At 40.5% G+C, this 20,854-nt stretch overlaps 2 protein-coding genes and 1 long non-coding RNA gene across 3 annotated transcripts; 2 read left to right on the top strand and 1 right to left on the bottom strand.

The window, feature by feature from the left end:
• The first annotated feature begins 2,651 nt into the window (after positions 1 to 2,651).
• Positions 2,652 to 12,076, top strand: LOC125315354 (DNA topoisomerase 1-like). The gene is made up of 2 exons (XM_048279897.1): positions 2,652 to 2,744; positions 11,133 to 12,076. The coding sequence occupies exon 2, from the start codon at positions 11,135 to 11,137 to the stop codon at positions 11,969 to 11,971; it is 837 nt and encodes a 278-aa protein (XP_048135854.1). The 5' UTR covers positions 2,652 to 2,744; positions 11,133 to 11,134; the 3' UTR covers positions 11,972 to 12,076.
• On the top strand, positions 3,453 to 20,522 carry LOC115743462. Its single transcript, XM_048279877.1, has 12 exons — positions 3,453 to 3,784; positions 4,290 to 5,477; positions 5,749 to 5,952; positions 6,981 to 7,817; positions 8,259 to 8,585; positions 16,051 to 16,668; positions 16,760 to 16,841; positions 17,929 to 17,995; positions 18,868 to 19,053; positions 19,154 to 19,214; positions 19,943 to 20,120; positions 20,155 to 20,522. The coding sequence occupies exons 2-12, from the start codon at positions 4,394 to 4,396 to the stop codon at positions 20,216 to 20,218; spliced, it is 3,708 nt and encodes a 1,235-aa protein (XP_048135834.1). The 5' UTR covers positions 3,453 to 3,784; positions 4,290 to 4,393; the 3' UTR covers positions 20,219 to 20,522.
• Positions 14,494 to 14,939, bottom strand: LOC125315355. The gene is made up of 2 exons (XR_007198581.1): positions 14,614 to 14,939; positions 14,494 to 14,577 (listed from the first exon to the last, which is right to left on the bottom strand). It is a non-coding gene; the product is annotated as an uncharacterized LOC125315355 (long non-coding RNA).
• Positions 20,523 to 20,854: the final 332 nt, after the last annotated feature.

The following is a 20,854-nucleotide window of genomic DNA, read 5'->3' on the forward strand; positions in this document are numbered from 1 at the left end:
TTTCGAATCAAATAACCCCATGAGCATGTAATTTTGTACTCTGTGAATGAGACGACGCGTATAGAGGGGGACTATCGAACTCGCTAATCGTTAGATGGGTGAACCTAATGGCGGGTCCGGCGGTTCTCAAACTCATCCAGTTTCATTTGAAAATAGATAGATGAAACTAAAGAAAGCCATAATTTTATTTTATTTTTAAAAAGAAAGCGACCAAGAATTTTTCAGTCGGAAAATGGAAACATTTTTAAAAAGAAAAATCTCGAACTTGACCATTCAGCGAAAAAAGATATAAAAACTTTGAAGGTTTTGGCACATAAATGCACAAAGGAGGGAAAGAACTATGTTCAAATTGCTAGACGGGGAACATACCTTTTTTTTTTTTTTTTTTGTTAGAAGAACACACCTCTCTTACAAGATTATGAATACAAGCTTTTTCCATCTAAGCTCAACTCTCTACGTTTCTAAAGCTCTCCACACACAAAATAGCCAACGTACCCACACATATTTATGAGCATTTTCATCATCGCTTGGGAATTGTTGACTTTAATATTCAAAAGCAAAGTTGTCGAATTCGACTTGTCAAAAATTATGTGCATTATTATATGTTTCATATGATTTACTTCAACTCAACTCTTCATCGACTAAAGAATCGAATTTCAAACTTGAATACAACTTTATCTTCAATGCAAAGTGGACACTTATTCTCAATGTTGTAGGCGGTTAAGGATCCAAAGTCCAATTTTTAGTCTTTGCTTGAAAGATTAATTTTACTATTTCTAACCGAGATTAACGTTCGTGTTTTTATCTTCGCTGGTCGTGAAGTTGCGAGTCGCTCGTGATGGGAGTGCCACCCGGTCTCAGACTCACTCACTCCACTCACTGAGTCGCAGCTCGGATTCAAAACACGTGAACTCTGCACTGGCGCAGAGTTTAAAAAAGAGACATTCTCTCATTTTTGGGGTTTGTTCGCTTCAGATCGAGCTGAAGGACCGCGAAGAAGAGAAGAAGGTGAGACGGTCTCTTCTTCCCCTCGCCATTGCCCTCTCTCTCTCTCTGCGTGCTCTTTTCTCCCATTTCCGTTCATGCGTCACGTGTTCGTGTGTCGGCATGTTCTTGCGTCTTTGTTTTAGACCCAGAAGGACTGTGGGATTTTGAGTTCTTTTTTTCCTTTCTGGTTCCGAGTCGGTGTTTTTTCTGTCTGGTTCTTGTTTGAGTCGACATTGGTCCTTTGCATCTACGACTCGGACGACCCTTTAAAGAACATGACCTAATCGAGCATCCTGTCTGGAGTCTTGCTAGTCGAAAGGAAAAGGGTGTCTGAAAATGCTCGTACTTTAGTAGTTTCCTCGTCAGGGTTGAAATTTGGGAAGTATGCATTTTGGGTCTGGGAAGTATGCTTCTGATGTTGTGCATGTTAAAAATTAAGCAATATAACACATTTTGCAACTTTCTCTTGAGCGAGAGAAACCAAAAAGGGTTACATAAGAGGAACGGAAATTTTCCGACTGTTACCGGAGACTTGTGAAGCTGATAAATAAATCAAAAGACGAAATTCAATGATTTGCTGATCATCTCGCATGTTCTCGAACCAAATCCGTCAGTTCATCATCAGCCAAGCATGCAGGGACACTTGAATGATTAGGACAAAGCTGATGGTGAAGATGATGGTTGTTGCGACCCAACAAAAAAAAATCGTCATTTGGCTAATGGATTACCAAGCCTCAACTATGGGCTTCGCTTGGTCCTCCTAAACCCATAATAAATTGCAACGAGACAATTGAGATGATCTTTATATGATCAGTGACATGTGCAAGAGTATACATGCATATGGAGTCGCCACTAGTCTTTCTTGGAAAGTAGACTAGAAACCTTACCGAGCAATTGAGAGAGATCGTTTGATTTTGCGCAACCAAAGAAAATGGGTTTGGGAACTTGGTTAAGTTGGTGTTATCACTGATGCCCTTTGTGTACCTATGTCAAGTGTTTATCCTAACTTGGTAATTAGAAGGAAGTTCTAGTTTTAGCTAAAGCTGGGGTGTTTTGCATGCTTCTCTCTTTGATTTTCATGTGAAGGTTCCTCAAACTGATGTGGTAGTGCTTGTGGCTTTGTAGATGGGTCATAGGTGGCTTTTGGTACTTGTCCACTGCTGAAGCAAAATCTTCAATTGTTTGAGTAGGAAACAGAGCATCATTCCAAGATGAAAATCTATTGGGGGCGGTAAACCAGATGAAGAATTGGTATTAGTAAGAGAACTCTTTTTTTTTTTTCTATAGAAAATGTCTAAGTAGAATCCGGTTAATCCTTTTTAGTTACTAATGAGGATAATTTTTGTGCTTCAAAATGTCAATCAGCTTCAACATCATCGTTTTACAGTGATATGAGTTCTGAATTCTCGTTTCATTGTGGTAAGATAAGCAACATCTGATGGATTAAATCTCATGCATATGCGAAAAGGTTTAGGACTGAATTGGCACAAATGCAAAAGGTTTAGAACTGAATTGACACCAATACAAGGTTTAGGATTGAATTGGTGCAAATGCAAAAGGTTTAGGACTGAATTGACATAAATGCAATAGGTTTAGGACTTTTTTTTACACTTTTCCCGCGAATGGACGCAAGAAGGGATAACGTGCATGCTGGAAATAGTTGCTTCATGAGGGACCAGACTGCAAAGTTGGGATGCTGGGCTTTCGGGTAGCAGCAATAGTTCAGTGATTTGGATCAATTGTTATTCTTAAATAAGTTTGGAGACAGAGCCGTGCAGTGTTAGTGGCTCAGTAGTGAACAAGAAGAGGAAAAGAGAGATGAAGCCAAAAAACAGAAATGTTTCGGATCTTAGGATGTATGATGAGAATAGTTTTCCAAAGAGAAATTCTTCGTTGAATGTGATTATTGCTTTACCTCCTCTATCTGATTCCATCTCAGCCCTGGAGAATACCACGGCCTAGCCATGCAATGAATCAAAGCCTTTACCTAAAAAGAAGTACTCAAGGAGAAAGAAGAAGCAAAGGCAGAAAAGGCTGAAAAGGAAGGAAGCAAGAAATAGTCTCATCTTATTAGGACTAGTTCCATGGATCCACCCGAGAACCGCCGGCCCGGTTCTCGGGTGGGGTCCATGGAACTGTTGGGCGGTTCTCGATTCCCATTTTTGTGGAGCCAGTCCTTAGTGGACGGTTCCCGATTTAGAGTGGGAAGGGAGGGAGGGAGGGAGGAATAGACTTAAAATTTGCCCTAGTTCCCAATCTCGAACTTAATTTTGCCCTAGTCCTAATCTCAATTCATTTTCTTCAAATCTGGCTTCCCTATAAAAGAAATGCCACTTAAAGAGTCATGAATTTTAACAATGGATCCACTTCAAACGAGTTTGTGGCACAAAAGTTAGTTTGCAGTAACATCGGTAGGACCAGTTTGAGATTTTTAGTGTCACAAGAATTAATTTTGGCAAATGAATCACAAATGTCACACTTTATAAGTTTTAATAGTAATTTTTCGATTCTCCAATTTCTAGGGCTCGATTCTCAACGGAATTCGAGTTTCTTCCTACCCATCGCCCCCAAATTCGAGATAATCTCCCTCTCTTTCTCTCGCTGCGCGACTGGAAGCAGCAGCGGGTTCTCGGGCTCTGCGTTCGTTTAGCTTCAATCCCGAGAGCGTCCCTCTCAATTTCTTGGGGATTCTGGTCGGTTCCTGAGGCGGTGGTGCCGGAGGAAGCGAACGGCGAGTGAGGAATTCGGTAGAGCATTCGGTTTGCGTCCTTTGATTCTGTCCGGGTTGATGAACGGAGTGAGTGGTGATGAGAGCTGTTTTTTTTTTTTTTTTTTTTTTCCATTTTTATGAGTGATGTGGCGGAGGCTTTTGCCCTTGCGCCGCGCTGCGGGATGTGGAATTAGATGCCTGACTGTGACGAGTTTCTGAGATACAGGAAATCTCAAGTGACTTCGCACTGTGGATTGATTAGCTTGCAGTTGTTCGTTTCTGCTGTTTAGGACATGGAAATGTGTGTTTACGAGTCGTTTGCCGTAGCATTTGATAATGAAGCTGAGTTTGATCGGGGGCTGAACTTGCCGCTCTAGACTGATTCGGTGAGGGGAAGCTAGGATTAGATTTTTGGTGTGCTTCCTTGCTCTGAAATGTTATACAGACAAAAAGAATGCGTGACTTCTGCTTCTCGCGGTGTCTGTAGCACGAGTTGGCCTTTTCTTTCTGAACTTACTGTCTTAACACAGAGTTATGCATTTCGTTTCGGGCCCTCAACTTAGCTTGATGATTTGATCTTTCTACTTCACAGGGTGGTGTGGATTTTCTGGACCTCAGATATCGGCGGGCGACTTGTGCTCTGGCAAGAAAAGGTGGTAGCTGATTATACGCATTGAATGCCCGTTTCTTATCAGTATGTATGGCCAGGGTTTCTATGGTCCCCAGACTGGTCAAGGTCCTTACCCACAACATCATCTGCCCACTGCCTTGCCGCCTCCTAATTCTTCCCAATCTCTGGCAGCATGGAATTCTGTAATGCGTCAGCCTCCTGCTTCTGTCCCTTTTCAGATCAATCAGCAGATTCCTCGAGGATCACCTTTTCAGGGTTCTCCTGCTGGAATGACGAACACTACTAACCCGTCTCATGCATCCCTTCCCCCCCAGCCTCCGCCAGTACTTGGAAGAATGCCGATAACTGGTCCTTATCGCAATTCTCAGCATAACCTACATTATCCTTTACATGTAGGGACCCAGAATTCCCACCACTTTCCAACTCCCTCACCTCCTCCTCCTCCTCCTCTTGTTCAAGGGCAACCTACATACTGGCACCCAGTCAATTCGCAGCCTAGGCAGCCTATTTCTGTACAGATTCCTCCAATCCCCAATACCCCCCCCCCACTGCCTCCCCCTCCCCCTTCCCAACCTCCGCTTCCATATGCCTCTTCATCACCTGTTCCACCTTCTCCACCATTCTGTAGACCTCTGCTGCCCACATCTTCTGTGTCCAATATTTCTTCTTCCACATTGGCACTTGATGTTTCTGGACAGAGAAATGACAAAGTTGTCACTTCTGAAGGAAGGGCTGTGGAGTCATTAAGTAAACAGTACGGATCCATTTCTGCATTAGGTAGAAGTACGGCTTTGGAGATAGACGTCCATCCAGCTCCACCAAAACCAGCTGACAAGAATATCATGAAAAGGATCGAAACTTTATACCAGTTTATTGCCAAGAATGGCCCTGGTTTTGAAGATATGACTCGAACCAGGGAGTCTGCAAATCCTGAGTTCAAATTTCTTTTTGGTGGTGAGCCTGGAAGTGATGCTGCGGTTGCACATGAATATTATCAATGGACAAAGAAAAAATACACTTTTGGAGATAAGTTGCAGGAAGGTGCCTTAAACTTAAGGCCTTCGGAGGCTGGTATTTCTGTGCAAACCAAACCATTCACTATGACTTCTGCAGTGCATCCGAGTTCTGATTCTGACATGGAGATGGAAGGTTAGTGCAAGTTTCATAGTGACATTTCTTTTCAATTCATGTCTTTTCTTGTGAGAGACTGCTTGAAGCGTGTGGATAGGTTCTATCATCTACCCTTGCAATCTTTTCCTTTAGGTGCTTGTCCAGTAGTTATCAAGCCATTCATCTGATCTCGAATTTGCTCTACTTCATATAAGTTTGCTGTTTTTGTGTTCTTTTTCCCCTGCTTTGCAGTATATTGGATCACTAAGGTCGGTCAATTATGAATATCTGGTTCTTTTCTTGTGTCAAGATGATATTACCCAGGTTGACATGGATCAGGAGATGGAAAGACCAGTTGAATATTATCGTCAGGACTCTGATTTGGTTCGTTATGATCAGGATGGGAAAGAGCCGCCAATGCCACAAACTGTTCAGTGTGCATCAGCTCAGGATGTTTTGTGCTATAAAGTTCCTTTTTCGGAGGTTCCAGGTCGGAGTGACTATGGACATCAAGGTAGCCTTGACTATTTATCCTTTTCTATCTGTAATAGCAGCATATTTTGGTTGTTGATGAATGATTGGACTACAATTGCCTGAACTAGAATTCATACGGTGTTACTGGAAACTATGCTATACCTGATTCATTGATTAGAATATAGCTTTTAATGACGTTCTCTCTGTTTATAGGTCCAAATGAGACCCAAAAGTTCCATCTAAACCCTGATATTCCGTTGTCAAGTTTGATTAGTTGCGTAATGCTCTGAGGCTGTGTAGTTGGAAGCTCTTAGGTGATTTCAGTGTCCATTTTGATTCTAAGTCGAGGCTTGGTGGATAGGGCATCGAACCCAATATTTATTGTGATACAGGGATTTTGGTGTTCTTCTCTATTGTGTTGTGCTTCTTTCTTGGGTCACATTCCTAAAGTGGAATCCTTTTTGGCATGCAAGACAATGCAAGCGAAGTTCACGAGATATTGACTCTGTCTCTTTCCATTCCTTTGCTCCCTTTTTTTCGTTCTTTTGTTGTGCCTTGTTTTAAAATATTGGTGATATGTAAAACTTTGAGTTTTGAACTAAGTTTTCCTTCACATCAGTGTTGGTCACATGTGCGCGCGTGTGTACACATTTACTTTTTTTTTTCTGAGTTTGGTTGAATTGTCATTTTCTTAATCATGTATTTCAAGTTAAGAGAAGTTCAATAGTTTTGTGTTTGTTATTTCCTCTCTTTTGTTACTGCACTGGTGACCAGTTTCTAATTTAGCATTTATGATGGTGATGTGGACTGAGAACTCATCATAATTTGGTGTCTCATCGGACTTGGTGTCAGCGAGTCTTCGTTGCCATTTAAGCTTTTGACTACTAACTAAGTCTTATATCATGTAGCGCAATTACATTGGGTTTTCTATCAAGTCTTCTATTAGCTCTATATGCTCCATATTATCTATCATTCTAATGTGGGTCTTGATCTCATCTCATCGCACTGTGACTTGTTTTTCTTATATTATCCCAAGGCAGACTGATGTTGTCTGTGCAGTAAGTGTAGGATCTGGTATTCTTCCTTATCATGAGTGGTTGCTACCTGGAAGTTCATCAAATAGGATCTGCTCAGACTCTAATCTGGCCGAACCTGCTGGAGCCGGCATTGCCAAAAAATTGGTGACTGTCCTAGCTGATGTTTCAAGGCCTCCAATTTCTTCACCAGCTGTCAAAAGTGGTAGGCCATTCAGATTAGTGCAAGACGATGCTTCCAATGACAGCTTGGAGAACTGTGCTGTGCCGCATTCCAAAGGAAAGCATACGACGGCTGAACTGTCAGTTGCGCCTGGTTATATAAACAAGTCTGATTATACTGAATGTAGATCTGAGTCATATTTACAAGTTGCAAACCTCGGCAAGATTGAACAGGTCGTTGGACCACTATCAGAATCTGGGAAATCATTTGTGGCTCCAACTAGTGTTTCCAATGTGAAGACTAGGGTTGTGGAAACTGTTGCAACCTTATCTGAAATTGGGCTGAGTGATGAACCTTCTGATACGAACTACAATGACCAAGGAACAATTCACAATGCTGCGTGTTTAGAAGCTTTCGCTAGGAATAACAGCTTAAGAAGTCTAAGCACTGGGTCACATGAGAATGGTACGTCTGAGAAGGAAACCGGAGGAGAGAAACTAAGGCCCAATTCAACTCCAGTACAAGTGGATGAATTTGGGAGGCTCGTGAGAAAAGGAACAAGTGACTGGGATTTGGATGATTCATTATATGCTGGGAGGCGTCATAAGAAAAGAGAGAGAAGTCAGAGCTGGAGCCAGTCTCCAGTAGGTAGAAGGAATAGACGGAGGAGGAGTTTGCCATGGGCCATAGACAGACGAAACCGATCTCGTAGGTATCTGCCAATATTCATATATCATATAAATGTGTGTATATGTGTGTGTGCAGATAATGTAGGAGTAGGTGTGTACTATCATATGCACGCGTTCATCTTTTTCCCGTCGCTTGGTATGTCTGTTGCTTCAAACTGGTGATTCGTATATATCTTTGTGGAGGTATCTCAGTCTGAATGCTTCGGTCAAGTCTCTGAAGCTGTTACAGTTTTAGTAATAGTTCAGTGACTTGGATCAATTGTTTTTCTTATATAAGTTTGGAGGCAGAGCCGTGCAGTGGTAGTAGCTCAGTAGTGGACAAGAAGAGTGAAAGAAAGATGGAAGCCGAAAAATAGAAACGGTTCGGATCTTAGGATGTATGATGAGAATAGTTTTCCAGAGAAAAATTCGTCGGTGAACTTGATTATTGCTTTACCTCCTCCATCTGATTCCATCTCAGGCCTGGAGAATTCCACGGCCCAGCGATGCAATGCATCAAATCCTTTACGTGAAAAGAAGTACTCAAAGAGAAAGAAGAAGCAAAGTCAGAAAAGGCTGAAAAGGAAGCAAGCAAGAAAAAATGGTGCAGAACTCCCATATGCTGTTCTGCAAAAGATAAAAGAGGAGAGGAAGAAGAAGAGGATAATGAGGAGGGCGCAGAAAAGAGAGGCAACAGCTAGGGAGAAGGTCTCTGGGAAGAGCAATCTGCTCGGCGATGTCCCAAATAATGTCTTGCAAGTGGCTGACTTGGATGAAAGTGTCATGAGAGAATTTTCCTCAACCTGCGGTAAGCAAAGCAACATTGAGAGAGAAGTACATGGAGAAGCTCATACTAAAGAGACTTCCTTTCATTCCGATGATGCTTGCATCTCTCATCTTTCGGATGGTAAACCAGAACAAGTAGAAGAAAGAATGCAAGCTACATCAGCCCAGGCTCACATGGGAATCTTCGATTTTTTTCTCAGCCTTTCAAGGATTTGACCAAGTAATATCGATATGGAGGACAATGACATTGTGGACTAAGGAACTAGCCGTAGAAAAGTGTCTTAAACTTTTCATGTCTTGCACTCACCAGACCAAGAAGGGGGGATGCCTATAGTCATTTCATCCGATTTGGCTTTGTTTTTGGTGGATTCATGTAAAGCTTCACTTATATTACAACCTCCTCTGCAAGTTTTGCCTGCCAGGTCAACCCAACTTTTGAAGCTTGTGTGTTATTAAGGTTGTCTGATGAGAGACTGACGGTATTGTTCCTCATTGTGAGCATATGTTCATACAATGTCACCTGATGAAGCACGTTTCTTTTGTTAACGTGGGTTCTATTAGTATCATATAGTAATACGGACAGAATCTCAAATGTCAAAGTATGTCCCATGAACGTCTTATTTTTCAATACCTTGTAGATCTTCTTCATCTCGGACTTAAAAGACTGTCTTCTAATTTTTGAATGCGTCGGTTGTACATATTTGCTCGAGTCATCAATCGAGACACTAAGGCATCAATCGAGACACTGTTTTGATAGAACCCGAGTCCGCATTGACCGTTGTTATAGCTTGATCGGGCTTCAGGGTTTATATGCTTCTTCTCCATTGTAGTACCTCAATGAACATGATTCATGGATAAAAAATAACGAGTTCATTCATTGTATTCCTTTGACCAAAAAAAAAAAAATCCAAATTAGAATAAATTTTTTTAGAAAAATTGTGGGCCTCGGAAGTGAAAGAGCTGGAGAAGTTCGACGGACCAACCCTACTTGATATGCAGTCCCGAAAATAAAGGATTTGTTTGGTTTGGTGTTTGGGAGAATGTTTTTGAGAAAACGCAAAGGCCCTTGAGCTAAAGGATTTTCAAAAATATAAGTGATGGTTGATAAAGTGTATTTTAAAAATACATTAGAAATCAACTCTAACTTAAATGGCGATTGGTAATAACTACGCTTTGTAAAGGATTTTTTTTTATATTTTACTTTTAAAAAAAATCTCAAACTCTTTGCTAAAATGGGCAATCGGCTAGCCTCGCTTGTGTCGCCCAACCTAAGGTGATGCTGCCTGGAGTGGCGTGACCTTAGGAAATGCTTGGGTCACGCGACCTAGGCCTCCCTTGAGGTCGGGCGAGAGTGGCGGTGGCTCACCGTGAGCCGAGACCTTCGCAGGCAAATTAGGATTTTCGAGAACATTTTCGGAATTATGAAAGTTGAGCGAGACCAAAGTTGGAAAAAGTAAAAAAGCCTATTTGCATTTTCAGAATTCTACTTTTCAAAGTATTGTCAGACTTGCCCGGAGTAAAATGCCTTTAGGAATATTTGAAAATATAATTGCATTTTTCCTGAATTTCTCTAAAGAGTAAAGTAAATGTCATTTATTGGGCCAAGAAACTTTAAAGCCCAAAAGCCCATTCCAAAGCCTCAACCAAATTGGCCTAAGACTCGTGTTTTTTATCCAAACCAAACACTCAAGCTCTCTCTCTCTCTCTGTAGCTCTTCAGGTGGGTTTGGTTCAGCATTTGAAATGAGCTTTAGAGAAATGCAAATGCCTTCAACCTAAAGGGGTTTAGGAAAATGCTAATTACATTTGGTAAAATCTCATTTGAAAATGAGCTTTGGATTGAATGGTGTTTGGTAAAAACAACATTTCAAAAGGACTTTGAATTCAATTTGTTAATTTTTAATTAAAAAAATTACCCACTACCGGATCGGCGAATAAGATAAATAATAAAAAGGGGGGCAAAATCGAAAATATAGGGAATTGATGAGGTTAGTTTTGGAAAGAAAAAAATCTCATAGCATTTGAGCAAATGCTGAAAGCCCAATGCTGGTTCCTACCAGCATTGGGCTTTCAGCTTTCTCAAGGCCAGCATTTGGTCAAATGCTGGCTTTAAAGCTGAACCAAATGCTTCAGCATTCTTCCAATGAGCTTTGGAGGCTAAAAGTCCCTTAGGAATGCTGAACCAAACCCACCCTTCATCTTCTTCGGGTCGTTCTGTCCATGGTCCAATCAAAGGAACCAGCAGAACTGGACACGAGAAGGGATAACGGGCATCTAGGAAATAGTTGCTTAATACGAAACGATATTTGAATGGCCTTGTTATAGAGTTAACATCGTTTATTGGACTAGTTTACTCTTATCCAATGCTGTATTCTTTCCCCAATCAGAGAATTAGGTGTTTTAGTAGAAGTGACTGATTGCATCTTGCTGTATATACGCTTGCTTGTATAATTATGCTTTTCAGTGGCGAACGTGTTTAAGGGCATATGTATCAAGCTTACGTGTTGGTTCCATTCACATTCACGGTGCAGCTTGTGAAAGGTCGAAGGGGCATTCAGGATTGGAATAATTTATGGAGGCAGAGCCGTGCAGCGGTAGGAGCTCAGTAGTGAACAAGAAGAGAAAAAGGAAGAGGGCAAAGAGTAATAGAAATGTTTCGGATCTTGGGATGGATAAAGAGAGTTACTTTCCAGAGAATAATTCGTCGGTGAACGTGATTATATCCTTACCTTCCCCACCTGATTCCAGCTCAGCCCTGGAGAATTCGGAAGCTCAGCCATGCAATGGATTAAATCCTTTACCTGCAAAGAGAAAGAAGAAGAAAAGGAAGCAGAAAAGAAAGATCCAGGAAACAAGCACTACTCAAGGTGATACTGGTGCAGAAGTCCCATATAATTTCCTGCAAGTTAATGATCCGGAAGTTAACAATGATATAACACGCTCCTCTGGCGTTTCCCGTCAAAGTTTGGAGCATGAGAAGGTCCGACCAACCGGTGAAACAAACTGCCATACCGTAAAGCAAAAGAGAAGGAAGGAGAAGAAAAAGTTGTGGAAGAGAAAGAAAAAGGAGGCAAAATCCAAGGAGAATGTATCTGGGAAGAGTGATACGCTTGCTGAAATCCCAAATAATGTTTCGCAAGTTGCTGAATTGGATGAAAATATTCTGAAGGAATTTTCCTCTACCTGTGGTAAGCAAACTGACATTGAGAAGAATATGTGTTTATCAGAAAAAGAAGAAGTTCATGGAGAAGCTCATACTAAAGAGACTTCCTCACATTCTGACGAAGCTCGTGTCTCTCATCTTTCAGATGCTAAACCAGAACAAGTAGAAGAAAGAATACAAGCTACATCAACGACCAAGGCTCCCATGGGAATCTTCGATTTTTTTCTCAGCCTTTCAACTAGTTGACTGAGTAGTATCGACATGGCGGACGAGGAAGTTGCGGACTAATGAACTCGCCATAGTAAAGTGTCGAATACATCCATCTTATGCACTTACCTTATCCAGGAAGGAAGGAAGGAAAAGGAGGAGAGAGAGAGAGAGGGGGTGTGGTTGCTTCAATTAGAAGTCTTGAAGAAGTTTTCTAGAGCCTATACTCATTTCATCGAACCTGGCTTTATGTTTTTGGTGGATTCAAATAAAGCTTCACTTGATCCGAAGAATAGTACAACCTCCTCTGCAGGTGTTTGCTCCCTAGACAACCCAGCTTGTGAAGGTGTGTTGTCAAGGTTGTCTGAAGAGAGACTGACGGTCTTGTTCCTCATTGTGAGCATATGTGCATAGAATATCACCTGACGGTGCATGTTTCGTTGGTTAACACGCGTTCTATTAGTATCATATATAGCAAGATGGACAGAATCTTGATTTGAATAGTTCATATAATTGTCAAAGTATTCCACGGGCATCTTATTTTTCAAAACCCTATGTAGATCGTCTTCATCTCAAACTTAAAAGACTCATAATTTTCGGATGCATCCGTGATTGATATTCACTGAGGCATCGATCGAGACACCGTATGGATAGAAGTTCTTCGTCTATATATGAATCCTCATTCCGCACGGAACCCGAGTCCGCATCGACCATTGTTAGCCAAAATGAGCTTTAGGGTTTATATTAAGGTGAGCAAAAAGAATTGATCGGATTGAACCGGTTGGTTCGATGTGGTTCCCGGGTGCATCGGTCTAATTTTCGGTTTCATAAATTAGAACTAATAATTGTCGATTCGATTCCCTATTTCAGGGGTAGAGCCGCTCACTAGGACCACCCGGATCGAAGTGACTATTGTTATTTTAATTTTAATTTTATTTCTTCAACATCTTTAAAAAAAAAACTATTTAAAATTATAATTATTGAAGGCATTTCTACATATTTTAAATGTAAATACGTGGTTCAAGCACGTGCAACCGGTTTCATTAGACTAGATCGGTCCGGTCGGATTCCAAGCACCTCCGATATGGTCCTCGATTTCCGAAATTGGGAATCGATCCCTTCAATTCGATTTTGAGATGGGACTAGACTTGATCGAGAACCGATCATCCCTAGTTTATATGCTTCTTTCCATTGTAGTACCTCATTGAACATTATTCATGAAAAAAAAAACCGAGTTCTTTTAAATTATAGTCCTTTGACAAATTTTTTATTTTTTTTTAGACTTTCAATTCATCGATGGGGATCTTGGACCTATGAATGGGGTATTTTCGAAACTCACAAAGAAAAAAGAAATCGAGTTAGACAAAAAATAAAAAATAATTCGGGCCAAAAAGAGCTTTTAAAAGTAGTGAAAGAGCCCAAGAAGTTCAACGAACAAACCCTACACGACACGCAGTCTCAAAGACGAAGGTCCCATGTTTTTATCCAAACCACACCAAAGCCTGTTTGAAAGAAAGCTCAAGCTGTCTCTGTCTATGTCTCTGTCTCTGCAAGTCTTCATCTTCTTCGTGTCCTTGTCGTCCCAATCTAAGGAACCACCAAAACTGTAGCGATAGCAGCCGGGTGCTTCTATTTCCTTTTGAGGCAAGCAAGATCCTTCACGTCCATCAGGTCCCTCTCTCTCTCTCTCTCTCTCTCTCTCTCTCTCTCTCTCTCTTGCTGTGCGAAGAATGGTGGATGCTGCTTGACTTTTCTTCGTTGTGATGGTTATGCTTCTTCTGGGTATTGCGCTCCGAGCGTTCGTGCATGATGACATCGCCTCTTGCTCTTGTTCTCTCTCTCTCTCTCTCTTTCTCTCTCTCAATTGGGTTTGCTTCGCGTGTTGGATTTGATCTTTTTTTTTTTTGGTAGCTGATACTGTTGAGTAAGATTCAGTCGCTTCATAATGTAAACTGATTCATTCATCATGTGAGTAAATCAAATCTCCGGGAAAGTGAAGAAATCAACTATTTTCTGTTCGACCAAAAAAAAAAAAAAAAGGGTATTTTCTGTTGAATTCCGAGTCCATGTTGATTTATCGTATTTGAGAACTTGAATGGCGGACCTGAGGAGCTGGGAAAGTAGGAGATTCTCCATTTTTCCTTCTAATAATGATGATTGCAATAATCTTCCTGATTGTAATCTCGCCATTTTGCTGCTGGAATTTGTGATTCACGTGTGTAGACGTGGGTGCTAATTTTGCACGCTTTGTTGCCACTTGAGGTAATTGAAAAGGAGTTCCGGTTTAGCTAAAGCTGGGTGTTTTGCATGCTTCTCACTTTGATTTTCACGTGAAGGTTCCTCAAACTGGTGTGTTGTTGCTTATGGCTTTGTAGATGGGTCATAGGTGGCTTTTGGTATTGTCCAGTGCTGAAGCAATAGCTTCAATTGTTTGCGTGGAAAATAGAGTGTCAATCAAATATGAAAATATTTTGGTTTAGTAAAGCAGATGAAGAACTGGTATTGGTATGATAATTTTCTTTCTTAGAAATTGTCCGAGTAGGATCCGGTTAATCGTTTTTAGTTACCAATGAGAATTCTTTCTGTGCATCGAAATGTCAGTCAGCTTCAAGTTATTGTTTTCCAGTGACCTGAGTTCTGAATTCCTAGTTCATCATTTTTTTTTTTTGGGGGGTCAGAACCTAGTTCATCATTTTAGGATAAGCAACATCTGATAGATGAAGTCTCATGCATTTGAGTATGGACGCGGGAGGGATAAAGTGCATCCAGAAAGTGGTTGCTTAATTCGAAAAGATATTTGAATAGCCCTGTTATAGAGTTAAATTCGTTTCTTGGGCTAGTTTACTCTTATCCAATGCTCTGTTCTTTCCCCAATCAGAGAATTAGGTGTTTTCGTAGAACTGACTGATTGCATATTACTGTATATGCTTGCTTGTACAATTATGATTTTTAGTACGGAACGTATTTAAGGGCATACATATCTAGCTTACGTGTTGGTTTCATTCACATTCACGATGCAGCTTGGGAAAGGTCAAAGGGGCATTAAGGATTGAAATACTTTAAATATCAATCTCTGAGAAAATTTTCTTGTCCTGCTTTGAAAGAAGAGATCATTGCATGTGGACAAATCTCTATTATCATGTCTTTAGGGACCAGACTGCAAAGTTAGGATGCTGGGCTTTGGGTTGGACATTGTTCAGTGATATGGATCAATAGTTTTCTGGTGTGTTTACTAAACTAAGTTATGGAGGCAGAGCAGTGCAGTGGTAGTAGCTCAGTAGTGAGCAAGAAAAGAAAAAGGAAGAGGGTAAAGAGTAATAGAAATGTTTCGGATCTTAGGATGGACAAAGAAAATTACTTTCCAGAGAAGATTTCGTCGGTGAACGTGATTATATGTTTACCTTTCCCAGCTGATTCCAGCTCAGCTTCCCTGGAGAATTCGGAGGCTCAGCCATGCAATGAATTAAATCCTTTACCTGCCAAGAGAAAGATGAAGAGAAATAAGAAGAAAAGAAAAATCCAGCGAACAAGCACTACTCAAGGTGATGCTGGTGCAGAAATCCCATATTCTGTTCCGCAAGCTAATGAGGTGGACGTTAGAGATAATACAACATGTTCCTCTGGTAATTCCCATCAAAGTTTGGAGCAAGAGAAGATCGGACCAACGGGTGAAATAAACTGCCTTATCATGAGGCGAAAGAGAAAGAGGGAGAGTAAAAAGTTGTGGAGGAGGAAGAAAAAAGAGGCGAAATCCAGGGAGAATGTCTCTGCGAAGAGCGATACACTCGCTGAAATCCCAAATAATGTTTCACAAGTTACTGAATTGGATGAAAGTATTGGGAAGGAATTTTCCTCAACCTGTGGTAAGCAAAATGAGTTTGAGAAGAATTTATGTCCATTAGAAAAAGAAGTTGTACATGGAGAAGCTCATACCCTTTTGATTGATTCAAGCAATATGAGTACCTCTTCAAAGAAGAAAGGGGTCCAAAAACTCAAAACTGATCGGTGGCTAAATCAATCATCAAGGTTAACAACAGGAACTGTGGATTTTTCTGAGGACCATTTTCATAAAGAGACTTCCTTTCATTCTGATGAAGCTCATATCTCTTATCTTTCAGATTGTAAACCAGAGCAAGTAGAAGAAAGGTTGCAAGATACATCAGCACAGGCTTCCATGGGAACTTCGAAAGAAGAAGCCTCTGTTCCTGATCCAGAGCAGAGGCTTGATCTTCCAGAAAGACCTGAGACCATCAAGCTGCATAGTGCAGAAGATGGTTCTGCTGAAGTTGTTCTAGTTGAAAGCACGGCTGTGACCGAGGCTACAGAAAACAAGAATGCTGAAAAGCTTATCCAGGTTCAGACAGTGGAAGAGCATGTGTCTTGTGTTGATAAAGAAGTTGAAGCTGCATCCAATTGCAATGCAGAAGCTTCAGTTGAGTCGGGTCGTGTTTCTTGTTGTGAGCACTCAAACGGGAATGGTTTCAAGGTAAATAGGCAGATTGATGAAGTAAATCCTTCGTCCGAATTGTTGGTGTCCGAAGGTGATATTAAATTGGATATCAACATCAATGAAGGAAGCATGCCTTTGCAAATTCCTGGTATATCATCAGAGAGGACTAGTGTTGAACCTTCTAGAAAGAAGCTTCTTATACTTGATCTGAATGGACTCTTGGCAGATATAATTCCATATGATGGCTACGGATGTAAACCGGACTTAATTGTGTCGAGAAAAGCAGGTAAAGAGTTGAGAATTGGTGAATGGTTGTCGATTTTATTTTTATACAATCTAAGAACATAGTTCTAACTCTTTGTTCACTATTCTTGCAGTATTCAAAAGGCCCTTTGTTGACGATTTTTTACAGTTTTGCTTTGAGAAATTTGCTGTTGGGGTTTGGTCTTCAAGGACAGAGTATGTTCTTCTGTCTATGACCTGCAGTCTTATCGTTCTTGTAATTCCTTTAACACCATCACAAGACTCTTCTATGTGTGTGTTGCATGCTCGCGTGTGTGCATGTCAGGATCACAATCCAGATTGTAGGATCATGATCGTACAATCCTACTACTTAAAAACCTCTGAACAATCTGGATCCTAAGAAAACGGTAGTCTGCTGGGATCGTGATCTGGATTGAAGGATTGTGAAGGATTGCCATTCCAAATACGATTCCACTGATCCATCTTTGAAAGGCAATTCTGCCTTTTCAGGCGGAGCAAACATGAAATTGGACCTCCTTCCCCCTAGCCCATGGGCCACTTTCTTAAATAATGTTTTCAGTCCCCATATATGGCTCGGAGAACTAAGAAAAAAGGATGGAGGTGAATGCATAGTAGAAAACAAAGCAGAGCAAAGACACCCATTTCCTTCTTCTACTTCTTCTTCAGTCTTGAGTCAGTGATGAGACGGGCATCAACCATCTCTGGCTTTCTGAATTTGTATCGTCCTTCGGAGACAAGAGAGACGAAGCTTCCATCCTTATGCAACCAGATGAGAGAGATTACCTCTGGAACATCCTTAAGACATTGGCACAAGATTTTACTTGGCCAAGTAGCGTAATTTCTTTGGATGTGTACTGATTAGACATTAAGCTAAATTCTGAAGAGCTGAAAACCCTAGAATAGCAAAAGGAGATTTTATTCTTGTACATTTTCTTAATTTTTTTGACAAAGTCCTTCGACTGTTAGTTGAAACACTGGCAACCAAGAACTTATACCCAAGTGTTCTCTCACAAGAGAACCCACTACCTTTGAGCTTCAATACCTCTTTTTAATGTTAATATGCGTATCATTACAGCGAGTTAAGTAATAATTTCATATTTTAGGGGTCAGTTCTGAAGGATATTACGATTTTTTATTTGGTCATTGAAGATTGTTAAAAGGATCCTACTTGGAATCCCTATCCTGACGGCCTAGTTTTCTGTGGGGGTGTGTCACTTCACGATAGAGGTTGCCCAGCTTAATACTTACTGTGCATTAACGGTCTTGGTTATTCATTTTACAGGAGAAATGTGGTGCCAGTTGTAGACTTTCTTATGGGCGACTCCAAAGAGAGATTGCTTTTCTGTTGGGTAAGCAGCTTTCGCTTGGAGCTTTTCTTAGCTATGTTGGCGTCCAGTTTTGTCCCATTGCTCATCTTGCATGTATGGAGACTTACTGCAGACCATTAAGAAAGAATAAGGGCTACTTTTCAGTTCCTCATCAGTTTGGTGTGTGATTGATCTCTGAAAAGCCTGAGTGTAGGATCTGCCTCTTTAATTTCAGCCAAAGAGTGTGCTGAAGAGTGTGGGAAAGTTTTTCTATGTATGCTTCTATTATGGAATCCTGTGGCCTCCTGTTCTTCAGATGGAATGAATATCTAGTATTTACTTTCAAATTGATTATATTCTCTTGATGTTTCAGGTTGTCCATTTTATCCTGTGATTATATACTTTGTCAAGTAGTAAATTAGATGAATAAGTTCTCTCTTTCAACTTTGTGATTGCATCGCTCTTTCCTGAAAATATATAGGTATATCCTTGGAACCGAGCCGCATTTCACTCTGTTTGTTTGAACTTTATGATATTTTAGTCTTTCACATTAATAAGAATCCTTAACATCCCTAATTAAGTTGAAAATTGAATTTGTACCCGTGATACTTTGTACCCGGGATATGTCCCCTTTCCCTTTTGTAGTTTCCCTTAGATCCTTGGTTTTTGTTGCATAATTACATTAAAGTTTTGCTTACAATGCCTAATTAGTAAAAGCATGTACTTAAACTACTGCGAGTAACCGTTTCTGTAGTAGCTATTGGTTTCCAGTTAAAAAATAAGTGTCTCAACCTTTATGCATTGTAGGGATAATAACATCCTATCTTATTTTTATTTGTAGTTTATTGCAGTTTTTGTTCTATTAGATTCTGGTTTATTGCAGTCAAATCTTAACAGAAATTGATGTAGTACAGGATCAGTCCCACTGTACTGCAACAAAGTTCACTACCATCGAGAACAGGGATAAGCCCCTGGTTTTGAAGGAACTTAGGAAATTGTGGGATAAGCTCGAGCCTAATCTTCCATGGGAGAAGGGAGTGTATAATGACTCAAACACTTTGTTGTTGGATGATTCTCCGTACAAAGCCCTTCGCAATCCGGTTAGTCAGATAAGCGGTCTCATCTTTTCGGCTGATTTCGTTCATATTTGTACAGTACGACTAACATCGGTTTATCGCTGTTGGACCTATCCTCATCCAGCCAAACACTGGAATATTTCCTTACTCATACCACTATAGAGATGCTCAAGACGATTCATTAGGTGAGAGACGTTCAAATATGCATGTATTTTCTCTGTTTTAGAAATTATAAATATTACAAATATTGAAGACATTATTTCTTAAAGCACCTTCACATAGATATCTTTTTGTATGTTTTATTTAAGATGCATGGAATAATCTCGTGAAGAAGCCATAACAGGTAGCTGAATAAATGATAGTTCTTTTGAAAATGCTCTAATTTCTATTCTGTTGTGCATTCTAAAAGGGTGCAATAGATAGCTGAATCAAATAGCGGGTAACTGAATCAAATAGCAGGTGCTTTCTTTAGTTTTTTATGGATAATTGGACTGGGCATAACATAGGGCTATAAACTTGGCCAATTTTTCACCCTGTTGAGTTCATCGTCCTGGACATTCGCATAGTTGGGATTTTGTTTTTGTCCAGAAGTATTAGACATCACCTTGTGATCTGCTAACAGTTTTATTTGTCAGCAGACATGCAACTCTACTTGGTTATGGAATTTTATGATCATGGTTGAATAAGCAACAGATCAAACTTTTTATGCCTACCGTAATACTTGCATATTTTTATGGGTGAGCTGGTCGCCTTGTGCATTATTTTGCTACCTCTAAACTGCACTGTATCATTAGGCTTATGATATCTCTCTCGGAAAAAGATTATCCAGTGGCTGATAATGCTCTCATTCTCACAGTTGCAGTTGTTCATCAGTGCTCTAAATATTTTATTCACAAATTAATGCTTCATGCAGGACCTGGAGGTGAACTGCGGGTATACCTAGAAAGCTTAGCTTTGGCTGACGATGTTCGGAAGTATGTAGAGCAGAATCCATTTGGTCAAAGAGCAATTACAAAGTCAAATCCATCCTGGAATTATTATAAGAGGGTGTTAGCTGCAGACGCACCTGAAGATGCTACTTCTGTATCGAAGTGAGCACATTTCTTGTCCTTCACTTGGATGCAGCTTGGTTTTTGACAACTTGAACATCTTTTTTGTTCGAGGTTGTTTAAGAATTAAAAGCATGTGATGTTGCGCAGCAGCCGCTGGAAGTGTTTAGTTCATCTAAAAATGTCTTTAACTGTTGTTACATCGATAATCTCTTGTTTTTGGGGTGAGAAAAACTTCTTCTTTTGACAGTCAAGTTTTAGATAGTGTGTATCTTTATAGGTGGTGAAAATTTTTTGAATTCTTCAAGCCGGTCGCTTGTGTACAATAAACTGTAATCTTCGCAATTCAGCCTAGCTCTGTACTGACAAAAGAAAAGGCTATTCTAGATACCGTGCCTTTAAATTGATGCAATTGGATGGTCTGTTCCCTGCTTCTCTTGCATAGTCATTGTCGCCTTTTCTTCCTGCATCATCTTCTATTTTTAGGACTGACTTTGATGACCTGGAACTGTCGAGTTGGGAGGATTATGTGACCTGTTTGGCTTTTGGAAGATACAACGTAATACCAACCCCGGCAGTGTCAACGTCTTCTTTGAGAAGGTAGTTGGGGTTCGTCTTTCTGGAATTCTGTGCCCAACCACCATAACATGTAAGATTTCACATGCTCAGAGCATTCATGTGTGAAGTGTCAGCTGATTCTGCCAGAGTATTCGCCAACCTCATCCACATTTATGATGATATCTGTCATTTCACATTATACATATGGTACAATGGCC

The sequence above is a fragment of the Rhodamnia argentea genome, chromosome 6 (assembly GCF_020921035.1).
Source record: "Rhodamnia argentea isolate NSW1041297 chromosome 6, ASM2092103v1, whole genome shotgun sequence".
Taxonomy (NCBI): domain Eukaryota; kingdom Viridiplantae; phylum Streptophyta; class Magnoliopsida; order Myrtales; family Myrtaceae; genus Rhodamnia; species Rhodamnia argentea.

Excerpts from the sequence above, each read along its gene's own strand:
- LOC115743462 (XM_048279877.1), top strand. The coding sequence starts at position 4,394 with ATGTATGGCCAGGGTTTCTATGGTCCCCAGACTGGTCAAGGTCCTTAC. Across the intron at positions 5,478-5,748 it reads TTCTGACATGGAGATGGAAG|ATGATATTACCCAGGTTGAC; the intron begins GTTAGTGCAAGT and ends TCTTGTGTCAAG. Across the intron at positions 19,054-19,153 it reads ACAAAGCCCTTCGCAATCCG|CCAAACACTGGAATATTTCC; the intron begins GTTAGTCAGATA and ends ATCCTCATCCAG.
- LOC125315354 (XM_048279897.1), top strand. The coding sequence starts at position 11,135 with ATGGAGGCAGAGCCGTGCAGCGGTAGGAGCTCAGTAGTGAACAAGAAG.